This window comes from Dipodomys merriami, unplaced genomic scaffold (genome assembly GCF_024711535.1).
Source record: "Dipodomys merriami isolate MVZ:Mamm:240054 unplaced genomic scaffold, mDipMer1.0.p SCAF_511, whole genome shotgun sequence".
In the NCBI taxonomy this organism is placed as follows: domain Eukaryota; kingdom Metazoa; phylum Chordata; class Mammalia; order Rodentia; family Heteromyidae; genus Dipodomys; species Dipodomys merriami.
Genome location: NW_027206082.1, coordinates 661,369 through 678,733, shown reverse-complemented (window position 1 = coordinate 678,733; position 17,365 = coordinate 661,369). Strand labels below are relative to the sequence as shown.

At 50.4% G+C, this 17,365-nt stretch overlaps 1 protein-coding gene across 1 annotated transcript in view; it reads right to left on the bottom strand.

The window, feature by feature from the left end:
- Positions 1–16,975, bottom strand: part of Tdrp (testis development related protein) — a 32,695-nt gene extending 15,720 nt beyond the window's left edge. Inside the window, exon 1 of the mRNA XM_069998342.1 lies at positions 16,710–16,975. Coding sequence (XP_069854443.1) covers positions 16,710–16,814 — 105 coding nt within the window. The 5' untranslated portion in view covers positions 16,815–16,975. The remainder of the gene's footprint in view (positions 1–16,709) is intronic.
- Positions 16,976–17,365: the final 390 nt, after the last annotated feature.

Below are 17,365 nucleotides of genomic sequence, written 5' to 3'. Positions count from 1 at the left end.
GAAACTGCTGGAAGATGAAGGGTTAGAGGAAGCAGGAGGAGTACATGTATCTCAAAGGCAGAAGCAGAGAACAGGAGCAGGAAACGCAGGCAGGACAGCAGCTATAAGGTCCAAAGGGCTTGGAAAAGTGAAGACCCTCACACAGCCACACCAAACACAGGGAAAGGTCATGAGCTCTCACCAGTAAACCCCTTGGAGAGCACAAAGAGTAATCCTTCAGCATCCTGGAGCCCAAGCCACCCACAGACCAGAATTCCTGGTCCCCAAGGCCCCGACCTGCCATCCCACATCCAGGGCAGAGGGTTGCACACAGCCGGGCAACCAGCAAGGCAGCCGCAGCCCCACACTGTGCTCTTTCACAGTTTCCTGCACTCTTTTTTTTGGGGGGTGGGGGGTGGGGTCAGTCGTGGGACTTGAACTCTGGGCCAGGGCGCTGTCCCTCAGCTCTTGAGCTCAAGGTGAGTGCTCTACCACTTAAGCCACAGCACCACTTCCGGCTTTCTAGTGGTTTATTGTAGATAAGAGTCTCATGGACTTCCCTTGCCCGGGGTTGATTTGAATTGTGATCCTCAAAGCTCAGCTCCTGAGTAGCAAGGATTACAGGCATGAGCCACCAGTGCCCAGCTTCCTGCACTCCTCTGGTGTTTGCACATTTGTCTAAACACTTCACTGAGGGTTTCACTTAACAGACTAAACCACATATTGGATATTCCAAGTGGCAGCTGGCACCCTTGGCCTTGCTGGAGCCTTCCCCCACATATGACACATGGACTGCTTCCTTTTCCGTGGTATTTCCCCTGAGTGAGACAGCGCCACTCCCATTATAACCCCAGGCCCAAGCCATAAGAAAGGATTGTCCAACACCTCTTCAGGCAACAATACTGTTACATGGTGACAGACACAGACCCCCCACCAACACAGCTCCACCTGACAGACACAGACCCCCCAAAAACACAGCTCCACCTGACAGACACAACCCTCACCAACACAGCTCCACCTGATAGACACAGACACCTCACCAACACAGCTCCACCTGACAGACACAGACTCCTCACCAACACAGCTCCACCTGACAGACACAACCCTCACCAACACAGCTCCACCTGACAGACACAACCCTCACCAACACAGCTGCATCTGACAAACACAACCCTCACCAACACAGCTCCACCTGACAGACACAACCCTCACCAAAACAGCTCCACCTGACAGACACAACCCTCACCAACACAGCTACAACTGACAGACACAACCCTCACCAACAAAGCTCCACCTGACAGACACAGACCCCTCACCAACACAGCTCCACCTGACAGACACAGACCCCTCACCAACACAGCTCCACCTGACAGACACAACCCTCACCAACACAGCTCCACCTGACAGACACAACCCTCACCAACACAGCTCCACCTGACAGACACAACCCTCACCAACACAGCTCCACCTGACAGACACAACCCTCACCAACACAGCTCCACCTGACAGACACAACCCTCACCAACACAGCTCCACCTGACAGACACAACCCTCACCAACACAGCTCCACCTGACAGACACAACCCTCACCAACAAAGCTCCACCTGACAGACACAGACCCCTCACCAACACAGCTCCACCTGACAGACACAGACCCCTCACCAACACAGCTCCACCTGACAGACACAGACCCCTCACCAACACAGCTCCACCTGACAGACACACAACCCTCAGCAATACAGCTCCATCTGACAGACACAACCCTCACCAACACAGCTCCACCTGACAGACACAACCCTCACCAACACAGCTCCACCTGACAGACACAACCCTCACCAACACAGCTCCACCTGACAGACACAACCCTCACCAACACAGCTCCACCTGACAGATACAACCCTCACCAACACAGCTCCACCTGACAGACACAGACTCCTCACCAACACAGCTCCACCTGACAGACACAGACCCCTCAGCAACATAGCTCCACATGACAGATACAACCCTCACCAACACAGCTCCACCTGACAGACACAACCCTCACCAACACAGCTCCACCTGACAGATACAGCCCTCACCAACACAGCTCCACCTGACAGACACAGACCCCTCACCAACACAGCTCCACCTGACAGACACAGACCCTCACCAACACAGCTCCACCTGACAGACACAGACCCCTCACCAACACAGCTCCACCTGACAGACACAACCCTCACCAACACAGCTCCACCTGACAGACACAGACCCTCACCAACACAGCTCCACCTGACAGACACAGACCCTCACCAACACAGCTCCACCTGACAGACACAACCCTCACCAACACAGCTCCATCTGACAGACACAACCCTCACCAACACAGCTCCACCTGACAGACACAGACCCTCACCAACACAGCTCCACCTGACAGACACAGACCCTCACCAACACAGCTCCACCTGACAGACACAACCCTCACCAACACATCTCCACCTGACAGACACAACCATCACCAACACAGCTCCACCTGACAGACACAGACCCCTCACAAACACAGCTCCACCTGACAGAAACAACCCTCACCAACACAGCTCCATCTGACAGACACAACCCTCACCAACACAGCTCCATCTGACAGACACAACCCTCACCAACACAGCTCCACCTGACAGACACAACCCTCACCAACACAGCTCAACCTGACAGACACAACCCTCACCAACACAGCTCCATCTGACAGACACAACCCTCACCAACACAGCTCAACCTGACAGACACAACCCTCACCAACACAGATCCACCTGACAGACACAGACCCCTCACCAACACAGCTCCACCTGACAGACACAGACCCTCACCAACACAGCTCCACCTGACAGACACAACCCTCACCAACACAGCTCCACCTGACAGACACAGACCCTCACCAACACAGCTCCACCTGACAGACACAGACCCTCACCAACACAGCTCCACCTGACAGACACAACCCTCACCAACACAGCTCCACCTGACAGACACCACCCTCACCAACACAGCTACAACTGACAGAAACAACCCTCACCAACACAGCTCCACCTGACAGACACAACCCTCACCAACACAGCTCCAGCTGACAGACACAGACCCTCACCAACACAGCTCCACCTGACAGACACAGAACCTCACCAACACAGCTCCTTGTGACAGACACAGACCCCTCACCAACACAGCTCCACCTGACAGACACAACCCTCACCAACACAGCTCCACCTGACAGACACAGACCCCCCACCAACACAGCTCCACCTGACAGACACAACCCTCACCAAAACAGCTCCACCTGACAGACACAACCCTCACCAACACAGCTCCATGTGACAGACACAACCCTCACCAACACAGCTCCACCTGACAGACACAGACCCCTCACCAACATAGCTCCACCTGAAAGACACAACCCTCACCAACACAGCTCCACCTGACAGACACAGACCCCTCACCAACACAGCTCCACCTGACAGACACAACCCTCACCAACACAGCTCCACCTGACAGACACAACCCTCACCAACACAGCTCCACCTGACAGACACAACCCTCACCAACACAGCTCCACCTGACAGACACAACCCTCACCAACACAGCTCCAGCTGACAGACACAACCCTCACCAACACAGCTCCACCTGACAGACACAGACCCCCCACCAACACAGCTCCACCTGACAGACACAACCCTCACCAACACAGCTCCACCTGACAGACACAGACTGCTCACCAACACAGCTCCACCTGACAGACACAACCCTCACCAACACAGCTCCACCTGACAGACACAACCCTCACCAACACAGCTCCAGCTGACAGACACAGACTCCTCACCAACACAGCTCCACCTGACAGACACAACCCTCACCAACACAGCTCCTTGTGACAGACACAACCCTCACCAACACAGCTCCATCTGACAGACACAACCCTCACCAACACAGCTCCACCTGACAGACACAACCCTCACCAACACAGCTCCATGTGACAGACACAGACCACCCACCAACACAGCTCCACCTGACAGACACAACCCTCACCAACACAGTTCCACCTGACAGACACAACCCTCACCAACACAACTCCACCTGACAGACACAGACCCTCACCAACACAGCTCCACCTGACAGACACAGACCCCTCTCCAACACAGCTCCACCTGACAGATACAACCCTCACCAACACAGCTCCACCTGACAGACACAGACCCCTCACCAACACAGCTCCACCTGACAGACACAGACCCCTCACCAACACAGCTCCACCTGACAGACACAACCCTCACCAACACAGCTCCATGTGACAGACACAGACTCCTCACCAACACAGCTCCACCTGACAGACACAACCCTCACCAACACAGCTCCACCTGACAGACACAGACCCCTCACCAACACAGCTCCACCTGACAGACACAGACCCCTCACCAACACAGCTCCACCTGACAGACACAACCCTCAACACAGCTCCACCTGACAGACACAACCCTCACCAACACAGCTCCACCTGACAGACACAACCCTCACCAAAACAGCTCCACCTGACAGACACAACCCTCACCAACACAGCTCGACCTGACAGACACAACCCTCACCAACACAGCTCCACCTGACAGACACAGACCCACACCAACACAGCTCCACCTGACAGACACAGACCCCTCAGCAGCACAGCTCCACCTGACAGACACAACCCTCACCAACACAGCTCCACCTGACAGACACAGACCCTCACCAACACAGCTCCACCTGACAGACAAAACCCTCACCAACACAGCTCCACCTGACAGACACAGACCCTCACCAACACAGCTCCACCTGACAGACACAGACCCTCAACAACACAGCTACACCTGACAGACACAACCCTCACCAACACAGCTCCACCTGACAGACACAGACCCTCACCAACACAGCTCCACCTGACAGACACAGACCCTCACCAACACAGCTCCACCTGACAGACACTACCCTCACCAACACAGCTCCACCTGACAGACACAACCCTCACCAACACAGCTCCACCTGACAGACACAACCCTCACCAACACAGCTCCACCTGACAGACACAGATTCCTCACCAACACAGCTCCACCTGACAGACACAACCTTCACCAACACAGCTCCATCTGACAGACACAACCCTCACCAACACAGCTCCATCTGACAGACACAACCCTCACCAACACAGCTCCACCTGACAGACACAACCCTCACCAACACAGCTCCACCTGACAGACACAGACCCTCACCAACACAGCTCCACCTGACAGACACAACCCTCACCAACACAGCTCAACCTGACAGACACAACCCTCACCAACACAGATCCACCTGACAGACACAGACCCCTCACCAACACAGCTCCACCTGACAGACACAGACCCTCACCAACACAGCTCCATCTGACAGACACAACCCTCACCAACACAGCTCAACCTGACAGACACAACCCTCACCAACACAGATCCACCTGACAGACACAGACCCCTCACCAACACAGCTCCACCTGACAGACACAGACCCTCACCAACACAGCTCCACCTGACAGACACAACCCTCACCAACACAGCTCCACCTGACAGACACAGACCCTCACCAACACAGTTCCACCTGACAGACACAGACCCTCACCAACACAGCTCCACCTGACAGACACAACCCTCACCAACACAGCTCCACCTGACAGACACAGACCCCTCACCAACACAGCTCCACCTGACAGACACAACCCTCACCAACACAGCTACAACTGACAGAAACAACCCTCACCAACACAGCTCCACCTGACAGACACAACCCTCACCAACACAGCTCCAGCTGACAGACACAGACCCTCACCAACACAGCTCCACCTGACAGACACAGAACCTCACCAACACAGCTCCTTGTGACAGACACAGACCCCTCACCAACACAGCTCCACCTGACAGACACAACCCTCACCAACACAGCTCCACCTGACAGACACAGACCCCCCACCAACACAGCTCCACCTGACAGACACAACCCTCACCAAAACAGCTCCACCTGACAGACACAACCCTCACCAACACAGCTCCATGTGACAGACACAACCCTCACCAACACAGCTCCACCTGACAGACACAGACCCCTCACCAACATAGCTCCACCTGAAAGACACAACCCTCACCAACACAGCTCCACCTGACAGACACAGACCCCTCACCAACACAGCTCCACCTGACAGACACAACCCTCACCAACACAGCTCCACCTGACAGACACAACCCTCACCAACACAGCTCCACCTGACAGACACAACCCTCACCAACACAGCTCCAGCTGACAGACACAACCCTCACCAACACAGCTCCACCTGACAGACACAGACCCCCCACCAACACAGCTCCACCTGACAGACACAACCCTCACCAACACAGCTCCACCTGACAGACACAGACTGCTCACCAACACAGCTCCACCTGACAGACACAACCCTCACCAACACAGCTCCACCTGACAGACACAACCCTCACCAACACAGCTCCAGCTGACAGACACAGACCCCTCACCAACACAGCTCCACCTGACAGACACAACCCTCACCAACACAGCTCCTTGTGACAGACACAACCCTCACCAACACAGCTCCATCTGACAGACACAACCCTCACCAACACAGCTCCACCTGACAGACACAACCCTCACCAACACAGCTCCATGTGACAGACACAGACCACCCACCAACACAGCTCCACCTGACAGACACAACCCTCACCAACACAGTTCCACCTGACAGACACAACCCTCACCAACACAACTCCACCTGACAGACACAGACCCTCACCAACACAGCTCCACCTGACAGACACAGACCCCTCTCCAACACAGCTCCACCTGACAGATACAACCCTCACCAACACAGCTCCACCTGACAGACACAGACCCCTCACCAACACAGCTCCACCTGACAGACACAGACCCCTCACCAACACAGCTCCACCTGACAGACACAACCCTCACCAACACAGCTCCATGTGACAGACACAGACTCCTCACCAACACAGCTGCACCTGACAGACACAACCCTCACCAACACAGCTCCACCTGACAGACACAGACCCCTCACCAACACAGCTCCACCTGACAGACACAGACCCCTCACCAACACAGCTCCACCTGACAGACACAACCCTCAACAACACAGCTCCACCTGACAGACACAACCCTCACCAACACAGCTCCACCTGACAGACACAACCCTCACCAAAACAGCTCCACCTGACAGACACAACCCTCACCAACACAGCTCGACCTGACAGACACAACCCTCACCAACACAGCTCCACCTGACAGACACAGACCCACACCAACACAGCTCCACCTGACAGACACAGACCCCTCAGCAGCACAGCTCCACCTGACAGACACAACCCTCACCAACACAGCTCCACCTGACAGACACAGACCCTCACCAACACAGCTCCACCTGACAGACAAAACCCTCACCAACACAGCTCCACCTGACAGACACAGACCCTCACCAACACAGCTCCACCTGACAGACACAGACCCTCAACAACACAGCTACACTTGACAGACACAACCCTCACCAACACAGCTCCACCTGACAGACACAGACCCTCACCAACACAGCTCCACCTGACAGACACAGACCCTCACCAACACAGCTCCACCTGACAGACACTACCCTCACCAACACAGCTCCACCTGACAGACACAACCCTCACCAACACAGCTCCACCTGACAGACACAACCCTCACCAACACAGCTCCACCTGACAGACACAGATTCCTCACCAACACAGCTCCACCTGACAGACACAACCTTCACCAACACAGCTCCATCTGACAGACACAACCCTCACCAACACAGCTCCATCTGACAGACACAACCCTCACCAACACAGCTCCACCTGACAGACACAACCCTCACCAACACAGCTCCACCTGACAGACACAGACCCTCACCAACACAGCTCCACCTGACAGACACAGACCCCTCACCAACACAGCTCCACCTGACAGACACATCCCTCACCAACACAGCTCCACCTGACAGACACAACCCTCACCAACACAGCTCCACCTGACAGACACAGACTCCTCACCAACACAGCTCCACCTGACCGACACATCACTCACCAACACAGCTCTACCTGACAGACACAACACTCACCAACACAGCTCCACCTGGCAGATACAGACCCCTCACCAACACAGCTCCACCTGACAGACACAGACCCCTCACCAACACAGCTCCACCTGACAGACACAGACCCTCACCAACACAGCTCTCCAAAAGCCAGCTTCATTCTCTCTGCTCCTGACCCAATAATTACATACGAAGGTAGGTTCACAGGGATGGGTAAGGAGGTGCATAATGCTTATTCTCACTGTGGTCTAGTGCTAGCCACTCACTAACACTAGTTGAATCATTTACCTCCCACAGTAACATCTGTCAATATAGTCATTAATAGAAACTCAAGTACAACAAAATTCAAGTATGCTGGGGCTGAGGATGCAGAAGACCTGACCTCAATTCCCAGCACCATACATCAAAAATATATCAAAATGACCTTTTTTCCTAGCTCTCTTTCTTTCCCAGCTCTCTTTCCCAGGTCTCTCCCAGGCCTTTCCCAGCAGGTCTAATGAATAAACCTACCCCTTTCCTGAATACCAATAATATATGTATATATATAATATATATATATCAATATGATTGTTATATTACATGCTGTGCCCAAAACATAGTTCTACCAGTGCTTTTGTAAGGTAATAATTGTTGAAATCATCTTTATTTTTTTAAATGAAAAAAGAATATTTCGAAAATGAAGAAAATAAAGATTCAGAAACTTATAACCTGTAAGAGAAACTGATGCAGCAAATTCAAATATAAATTCAAGAAAAAGTATATTCAAATTTCTGTCTGTGGCTATATAATTTCATAGTTACTTAATATCTCTGCTTTTCTCTATTGTAAAACACAGTTGGTTTTTACTATCTGAGGTAGTTATATTAGACAAAGTCTCTAGTAGCCCTCATTGGAATCTAAACTACTAGGTGCTACCTCATCTGTTCTTATTTTTTTTCTTTTTCTTTTTCCCATGTCTGGGTCTACAATGTTTTTTGTATTTTGTAAGTTATCTTTTAATACTGTACAAAGAAGGTGCCACTCACCAAAGTAGTTTATGAATACAATGTATCTTGATCAATGTCACCTCTCTCAACATGAAACCTTACTAAAAACAAACCAAAAAAAATCCCCGATTTTTTTTTTTTGGTCAGTCTTGGTGCTTGAACTCTGGGTCTGGGTCCTGTCCCTGAGCTCTTCAGCTCAAGGCCAGCACTCTACCACTTGAGCCACAGTGCCACTTCCAGTTTTCTGGTGGTTAATTGGAAATAAGAGTCACATGGACTTTCCTACCCAGGCTGGCTTTGAACTGTGATCCTCAAATCACAGGACAGTGATGAGCCACTGGCGCCTGGCTCCAAGGTTTCTTTTTAAAGGTATCAGTTAGTTTAAAGCTTACTAAATCCTTACACAGAGGCAAAGGTGAGAAACCAGTTTAAACGGTGCCAATGTGGCTTGCATCCACAGCTCTTTCTCCATTATGTACACAAGAAAGGGAGATTTGGGGTTTTTTGGTTGTTGTTGTTGTTATTGTTTTTAATGGCCTTATTAAATACACTTTGGCATATACATTTAATAACATTAAATCCACAGTCTTTTTCAAGTATTGACACAGAAGGGAGAAGTGTTCCATGAGATAAGTTTCTAAGGCAGTAATCTAAGGTACAGAGAGCTATCCCCAGTGGCAAAGCAAATGTTCTATGGACACACACACACACAATCAACAATGCATTTCTTGGAATTGAGGTATGAAGTTATGATCTAACATTTAACATCCAGTCGTATTTTATCATATGCATTAGAAACTGATTTTGTTTTTCAGTAGTGGGGATTGAACCCTGTTTTCCATTAGCTAGGAAAAGTGTTCTAACACTTGAGTCGTGTCCCCAGCCCTTTGTTTATGAAATGGAGATCTCCTGACTGCAGATTTTTGTCTGAGTGTCCTCCTTCACTCTCTAAGCTGGAATTACTACTTATATATCACCAGGTCCTATAACAATTTTATAAATTAAGTATTAAACTCATTAAAACTTGTCTCTAAAGGCAAACACAAAGGGGATTCAAATAGGGAAAGATGAGGTAAAACCCCCTCTCTTCTATTTAAAGAATCCCACAGACTCCACTCCCAAATTACTCAAGCTGATTCAAAACTTTAGCAAAGTAGCAGGGTATAAAATTAACCCTCAAAAATCAATGGCTTTTCTGTATGACAAAAATGAGAAAAGCGTGGCTGAAATTAGGAAAGCAACTCCATTCGTAATAGCCCCACAAAAAATAAAATACCTAGGAATTAACTTAACCAAAGAAGTGAAGGATCTCTATGATGAAAACTTTAAAAACCTGAAACCCTGAAAAAGGAAATTAAAACAGAATTTAGAAAGTGTCAAAAACTCCCATGCTCCTGGATTGGAAGGATCAACATCGTGAAAATGGCAATACTTCCCAAGGCTATCTACAAATTCAATTCGATACCTATCAATATTCCAACATCATTCTTCAAGGAAATAGAAGAGGCAATCCAAAAATTCATATGGAACAATAAAAGACAGTGAATAGCAAAAATGATCCTTAACAGAAAGACCATGCTGGAGGAATATCAATACCAAATTTCAAACTCTACTACAAAGCCATAGTGATCAAAACAGCTAAAACAGTAATCAAGAACAGACCTCAGGACCAATGGAATAGAATTGAAAACCCAGAAATGAACCTACAGACCTACAGTCATCTAATCTTCGATAAGGGAGCTAAAAAAATAGAATGGAAGAAAGACAGCCTCTTCAGTAAATGGTGCTGGCAAAATTGGTTAATCACTTGTAGAAAACTAAAGCTAGATCCTTATATATCACCCTGCTCCAGAATCAAACTCCAAATGGATCAAAGACCTCACAGTCAAAGCAGACAATCTGAAACCATTACAGGATGGAATAGGAGAGACCCTAGGTCTCCTTGGCACAGGCCCAAATTTTCTTGATAGAGACCCAGAAATACAACAAATCAAAGAAAGGTTGGACAAATGGGATTGCATGAAATTACAGAACTTCTGCATAGCAAAGGACATAGATAGCAAGATCAATAGAAAGTCCACGTATTGGGAGAAGATCTTCACTAGCCATACAATGGACAAGGGTCTCATATCTAAAATATACCTGGAACTCAAAAAATTAAATCCCCCAACAACAAATTCTCAAAGAAACAACTGCCCAATAAATAAGTGGGCTAAAGACTTACAGAGAAACTTCTCTGAAGAGGAAAGAAGGATGGCCAATAGACACATGAAGAAATGCTCAACCTCTCTACCCATAAAAGAAATGCAAATCAAAACAACATTGAGATACCACTTCACCCTAGTTAGAATGGCTATAATCAAGAACTCTAATAACAACAGATGCTGGAGGGGATGTGGACAGAAGGGAACCTTATTGCATTGTTGGTGGGAGTGTAAACTTGTTCAACCACTTTGGAAAGCAGTATGGAGTTTCCTCAAAAGACTCCACATAGAGTTCCCCTATGACCCAGCAATCCCACTCTTGGGCATTTACCCAAATGATCACAAACAAGACCACACTAAAGCTACCAGCACAACTATGTTTATTGCAGCATTATTTACCATAGCTAAGATATGGAACTAACGCAGATGCTCATCAGTAGATAAATGGATCAAAAAATGTGGTATATATACACAATGGAATTCTATGCCTCCATCAGAAAGAATGACATTGTCCCCTTTGTTAGGAAATGGAAAGACTTGGAAAAAATTATATTAAGTGAAGTAAGCTAGGCCCAAAGAAACATAGGTCCCATGGTTTCCCTTATTTGCAATAACTAGTATATGTCTGAGACAAGCAGAAAAGGTCAGATAAGTTGATGTTAGGTGAAAGGAACCTCAAGAGAAGTATTCAAATGGTTTTGCTTTCATGCGATTGTTTCTAACATATTTATAGGATGATTTCTTTGTTGCTTTGTATGTCCCTCCCCCACAGCATAACCTCTGCTTTCACTGTATTTGATATTGGTATAACTTGTGGAGGGGAAGGGCAAAAACAAATTGTTATGTCGAAAAACAAACATTGTAGCTTTGTCTGGGGGGCTAGGGTAGGGGAATGGGGAGGGGGAGATGGGAAGGATGGGAAGGGGAAACAAAGGAGGAGGAGGTAACAATGCTTGATAAGAAATGTACTCATTATCTTGCCCATGTAATTGTAACCCCTCTCTACTGTATTTTCACAATAAAAAAATACAGAAGAAAAAAATTTAAAAAACTTGTCTCTTCTTGTTAAATGATTGCAACAAGTTGTTCTCCTTATAAACCTCACTATCAGTCTGGCCCTGGTGGCTCACACCTGTGATCCACTTTGGAGGCTGTTCTACTTTCAAAGGCTGCCCCAACCTGGGCAGACAAATCCAAGGACTCTTACCTTCAGTTAATTAGCAAAAGACTAGAAGTTGAGAAGTGGTACAGCACCAGCCTTGAGCAGAAAAAGCCAAGTGAGAGTGTAAGGCCCCAAGTTCAAGCCCAGTACTGGCATTAAGATAAACTTATTATATTTTAATATAAAATAGATGTATATTTGTACCCAAAAGGGCAACTGACTCAAAACAAAGCATAAAGAGATTTACCTCTTGGGGCTGGGAAAGTAGCTCAGTGGTAGAGCACTTGCCTTGCATGCCTGAGGCCCTGGATTCGCCTCCTCAGCACCACATAAGCAAAAAGAAAAAAGCCGGAAGTGGCGCTGTGGCTCAAGTGGTAGAGCGCTAGCCTTGAGCTGAAGAGCTGAGGGACAGCGCCCAGGCCCAGATTTCAGGCCCCACGACTGGACCCTCCCCCCCAAAAAAAGAAAGAAAAGATTTACTTCTTATTGTGTGAAAACTATTTTGGAAACAGCTAAGTGTCCCTTAGTTCTGAACACCTCATGTTTCAACCTTATTAAAACCTAATATTAAACTACTTTTTTAAAATAAAAAATTTTACAGCAGATCATAGACAGATTAGTTGTAAAGAAGGGCAGGAAGGATATGATGTGCACTGTACATTCTCTAGACTCAGCAGGACACTGAGCTGATTCTGTTTCCAGAAGTAAGGAGAACAAAATGATCAAAACAGATTTGAGACCTTCTTTCTAGTATGGCAGAAAATTTAGCAGACTCATTCAATCACATACTGATTTCTACCTTTCTCAACTTTAAAATGAAATTCTGTAGCAGACGTCATGAATTTTAAAACTTAGTTCTAACAGAACTTGCTGCTCTTTATGAATTTTTTCTTTTCTTTCCTTTTTAAGTTTTCTTGGCCTTAAGACAGAATCTCACCGTAGCCCAGGCTGGCCTTGAACTTGTAGTTCTACTGCCTCCATCTCCAAGCACCTTGTGGTGTTTCCAGCCCACTATTTTTACAACAACATGTTTGAACACATTATCCTACAGAAATTCTTAGTAAAGTAACAAAAAAGGTGAAAATCTCTACTAGAAGAACATATAAGAGAAAACCTAGAAGCCCATAGGTATGGCAGTGGAATTTTAAATATAATAAAACCAAAGTCATGATGTCTAAAAGTAATTAATGGGTAAGCTGGGCACCTTTGTATGAAGAACTTCTGCTCTGTTAACAACAACATCCAGAGAATTAGAAGACAAGCCACAGGCTTGTAGAAAATACTTGAGGAGACACTTCTGATCAGGGATCATCCAATTACTATACAAAGAACTCTTGAAACACAGCAATACAACAATACTGAAAATGGGGCAGACATTAAAAGACACCTCACCAAAGAAGACATACTGATGGCAGGCATCTCATGAAAAGCAGTTAAAACAAAAAGGCAGCACCACATATCTATCAAAACAGCCAAAATATAGACAGTACAACACTAAACTCAAGAAAGACATGGAATAATAGTAACCCTCGATCATTCTCAATAGGAATGAAAAATGCTGAGTACCATGAAGAACAGTCTGATAGTTTCTTACAAAACACATTCTCACCATATGATTTAGTAATCACATGCTTGCTATTTACCCAAATGAAACCCACACTGAATGTTTATAGCAGATTCAATTATAATTATCAACACTTAGACACAACTGAGATGTCCTTCAGAAGTGAACAGATGAAGAGTGGTCCATCCAGAAAAAGAAGTATTATTTATCATTAAAAACAAATAAGCTACCGAGTCATAAAAAGACATGAAGAACATCTATAATACTGGTTGAAAGAAATTAATCTAAATGATCTGTCAAATGGAAGTTCAGGTAGTAACTACACTTAACTGCTTAGGATAATCAACTTCAATTTCTGTGAGTTGGCAATGACCTTAAACTTACATGTATGGTAAACTATGACCTTGAGCCCTACAGTTTTGCAAACACTAGACTGTGAAGATAGGAATAAGAAAAGTGAGGGGTGAGTGGTCAGAGGGGTAGGGCAGTGTAACTGCCGGTGTGATACCGAATGGTGGATAAGTGTCACTACCCAGCTGTCCAAACCCACAGAGAGTACACCACCACCAAGAGTGAAGACTAATGTGGATTCTTAGGGTATGAACACATGGCTATGTAGGTTCATCCATTTATAATAAGTGTGCTGTTCCGGAAGACGTTAAGTATGGAGACTAGAAGAAGCCAGGAGTATATGGCAGCTGCTTTTATCTGCTTGTTATCTAAATCTATATACCTTAAAAAATAGTCTGTTAATTTTTTTTTTATCTGGGTGCAGGTGGCTCAGGCCTGTAATCCTAGCTACTCCAGGAGGCTGAGATCTGAGGGCCATGGCTCAAAGCCAACCTGGGTAGGAAAGTCCATGAGATTATCTCCAAGTACCCTTCAAAAAACTAGAAGTGGAGCTGTGGCTCAAGAGCACTAGGCTTGAGCAAAAAGGCTCAAGACCATGTCCCAGGCCCTGGGTTTAAGACCCAAGATCAGCACATACATATGGGTAAACAAAAGTGTGTCACCAATGCCTGAAGCAGAGTCATGCGGCTAGCTGTCCGAGACGTGTTGGAGTGAAAACTAAAGGGAGGGACATAAAAGCAACAAAGAAACCATCTTACAAATCTGTTAGAAACAATCACAAGGAAGAAAAACGTTTTAGTCCTTATCGTGGTTGCCTCACATCAACTTATCTGACCTTTTCTGCTTGACTCAGACATACACTGGTTATTGCAAATAAGGGCAACCATGGGAGCTATGTTTCTTTGGGCCTGGCTTACTTCACTTAATTGTTTCCAATTTCCATTTCCTAACAAATGGGGCGATGTCATTCCTTCTGATGGAGGCATAGATTCCATTGTGTATATATACCACATTTTCTTGATCCATTCACTCCTGCTTTCACTGTATTTGATGTTGGTATAATTTGTGGAGGGGAAGGGAAAAAACAAATCGTTTAAGTAGGGTTACAGGTGGACCCATTGCAGCTACGAGATGTGCAAGACGCTCTGTCGAAAACCAACTTTACAGCTTTGGCGTGGGGGGGCGGGGCACCGTGCTTGATAAATAAGAGATGCGCTCTTGACCTTGCCCCTGTGATCGTCACGCTCCGCACGGTGTTTTCACCATGGAAAAACTGAAGAAAAGAGAAAAAGAAAGCTAGAGGGGAAGGGAGTGCTCTGCGGAACCTACCCCACGCCGGGGGCCGGGCGTGGGTCGGGAGCCACGGCCGAGGCTGCGGCACGGCTGGCCCCCAGGGGCCCGGCGCGCTCCGCCGCGGATCTCCCCGCCCAGCCCGCGGGCTGCGGGGGGCGCACCGCGTGCGAGGGCAGCGGGCTGCAGCCCCGCGGAGCAGCCAAGCGCTGGGAACGGGGGGGGGGGGGTTCTGATCGACCGACAGACCGACAGACCGACAGACAGACAGACAGGCCAACAGACAGACAGACCGAGGTGGTCCTGGCGGTCGGACAGCTTCTCAAACAAGACAAGAAGGCTGGCTTCGGACCCGGGTCCAGTGCGCACGCGAGGACGCCCGGCTCCGGGAGGGCGGGGAGGGCGCCGGGTCCGCGGGGTCCGCGGGGGTCCGCGGGGGTCCCCCGGGCCCGCGGGGGTCTGCGGAGGTCCGCCGGGTCCGCCGGGTCCGCGGGGGTCTGCGGAGGTCCGCCGGGTCCGCGGGGGTCCGCGGGGGTCCCCCGGGCCCGCGGGGGTCCGCGGGGGTCCGGGTCCGCGGGGGCTCTTGCTAATGGACGCTCCAGACGTCTCCCTTCCCCCCTTCCCCCGCCCCGGCCAACCGCGCAAGGACCGGACCTCGCCAGGCCTCGCGGGCTCGCGCCGCCGCCGCCGCCGCCGCCGCGCCCGGCCCCGCGGTGCAGGGCTGGCGGTCCTGTCCCCCGGAGGCGCCCGCAGGCCCGGGGCGCGCCCGCGGGTCAGGGCTCTGACTCCGCGCCGGCCCCGCGGTGCAGGGCTGGCCGTCCTGTCCCCCGGAGGCGCCCGCAGGCCCGGGGCGCGCCCGCGGGTCAGGGCTCTGACTCCGCGCCGGCCCCGCGGTGCAGGGCTGGCCGTCCTGTCCCCCGGAGGCGCCCGCAGGCCCGGGGCGCGCCCGCGGGTCAGGGCTCTGACTCCGCGCCGGCCCCGCGGCGCCCGGCCTCACCTGCGCGCCCGCGGCCCGCTCCCTCACCTGCACCGGGGCGCCGGCGGTCGCGGGCGGCGGCGGCCCGCGCGCGCCGTCCTCCTCCTCCGGGGGCTCGTCCAGAAGCACCCGGCTCCGACCCAGCTTCCACATGGCGGCGGGCCCAGGGGACCGCGCGTCCTCCGGCCCACGCCAGCCGCTGACCTCCGACGGACGCCGGCCAGCCAGGCCGGCCCGCGGGACTCCTCAGGGGCGGCGAAGGGAGCGGGGCGGGCACGGAGGCCCGCTCCTCCATAACCCCGTCCTCGCCCGGCCCCGCCCTCCGCTCGCCACGCCCTCTCCATGGCCCCGCCCTCCCCAGCTTGCCGCTCCCGATCCTGTCCTCCGCTCGGCCCCGCCCTCCACTCGCCCGGCCCTTCCCTGAGCTTGGTGCTCCCTAACTCCTCCCTGGCCCCGCCCCTCCCTTAACCCCGCCCTCCCAGAGCTTGCCGCTCCTGATGCTCTCCTCCACCCTCTCTCCTGGCCCCGCCCTCCACCCGCCCCACTCTGCCCTGAGTTTAGTGCTCCACAACTCCGCCCTCTGGTCTGGCTCCGCCCCCACCCATCACGCCCCGCCCACAATCCCACCCACACCCTGAGCTTGTCATCTCCATAACCCCGCCCTTCCCTCCTGGCTCCGCCCCTTGACCCGCTCGACCCGACCC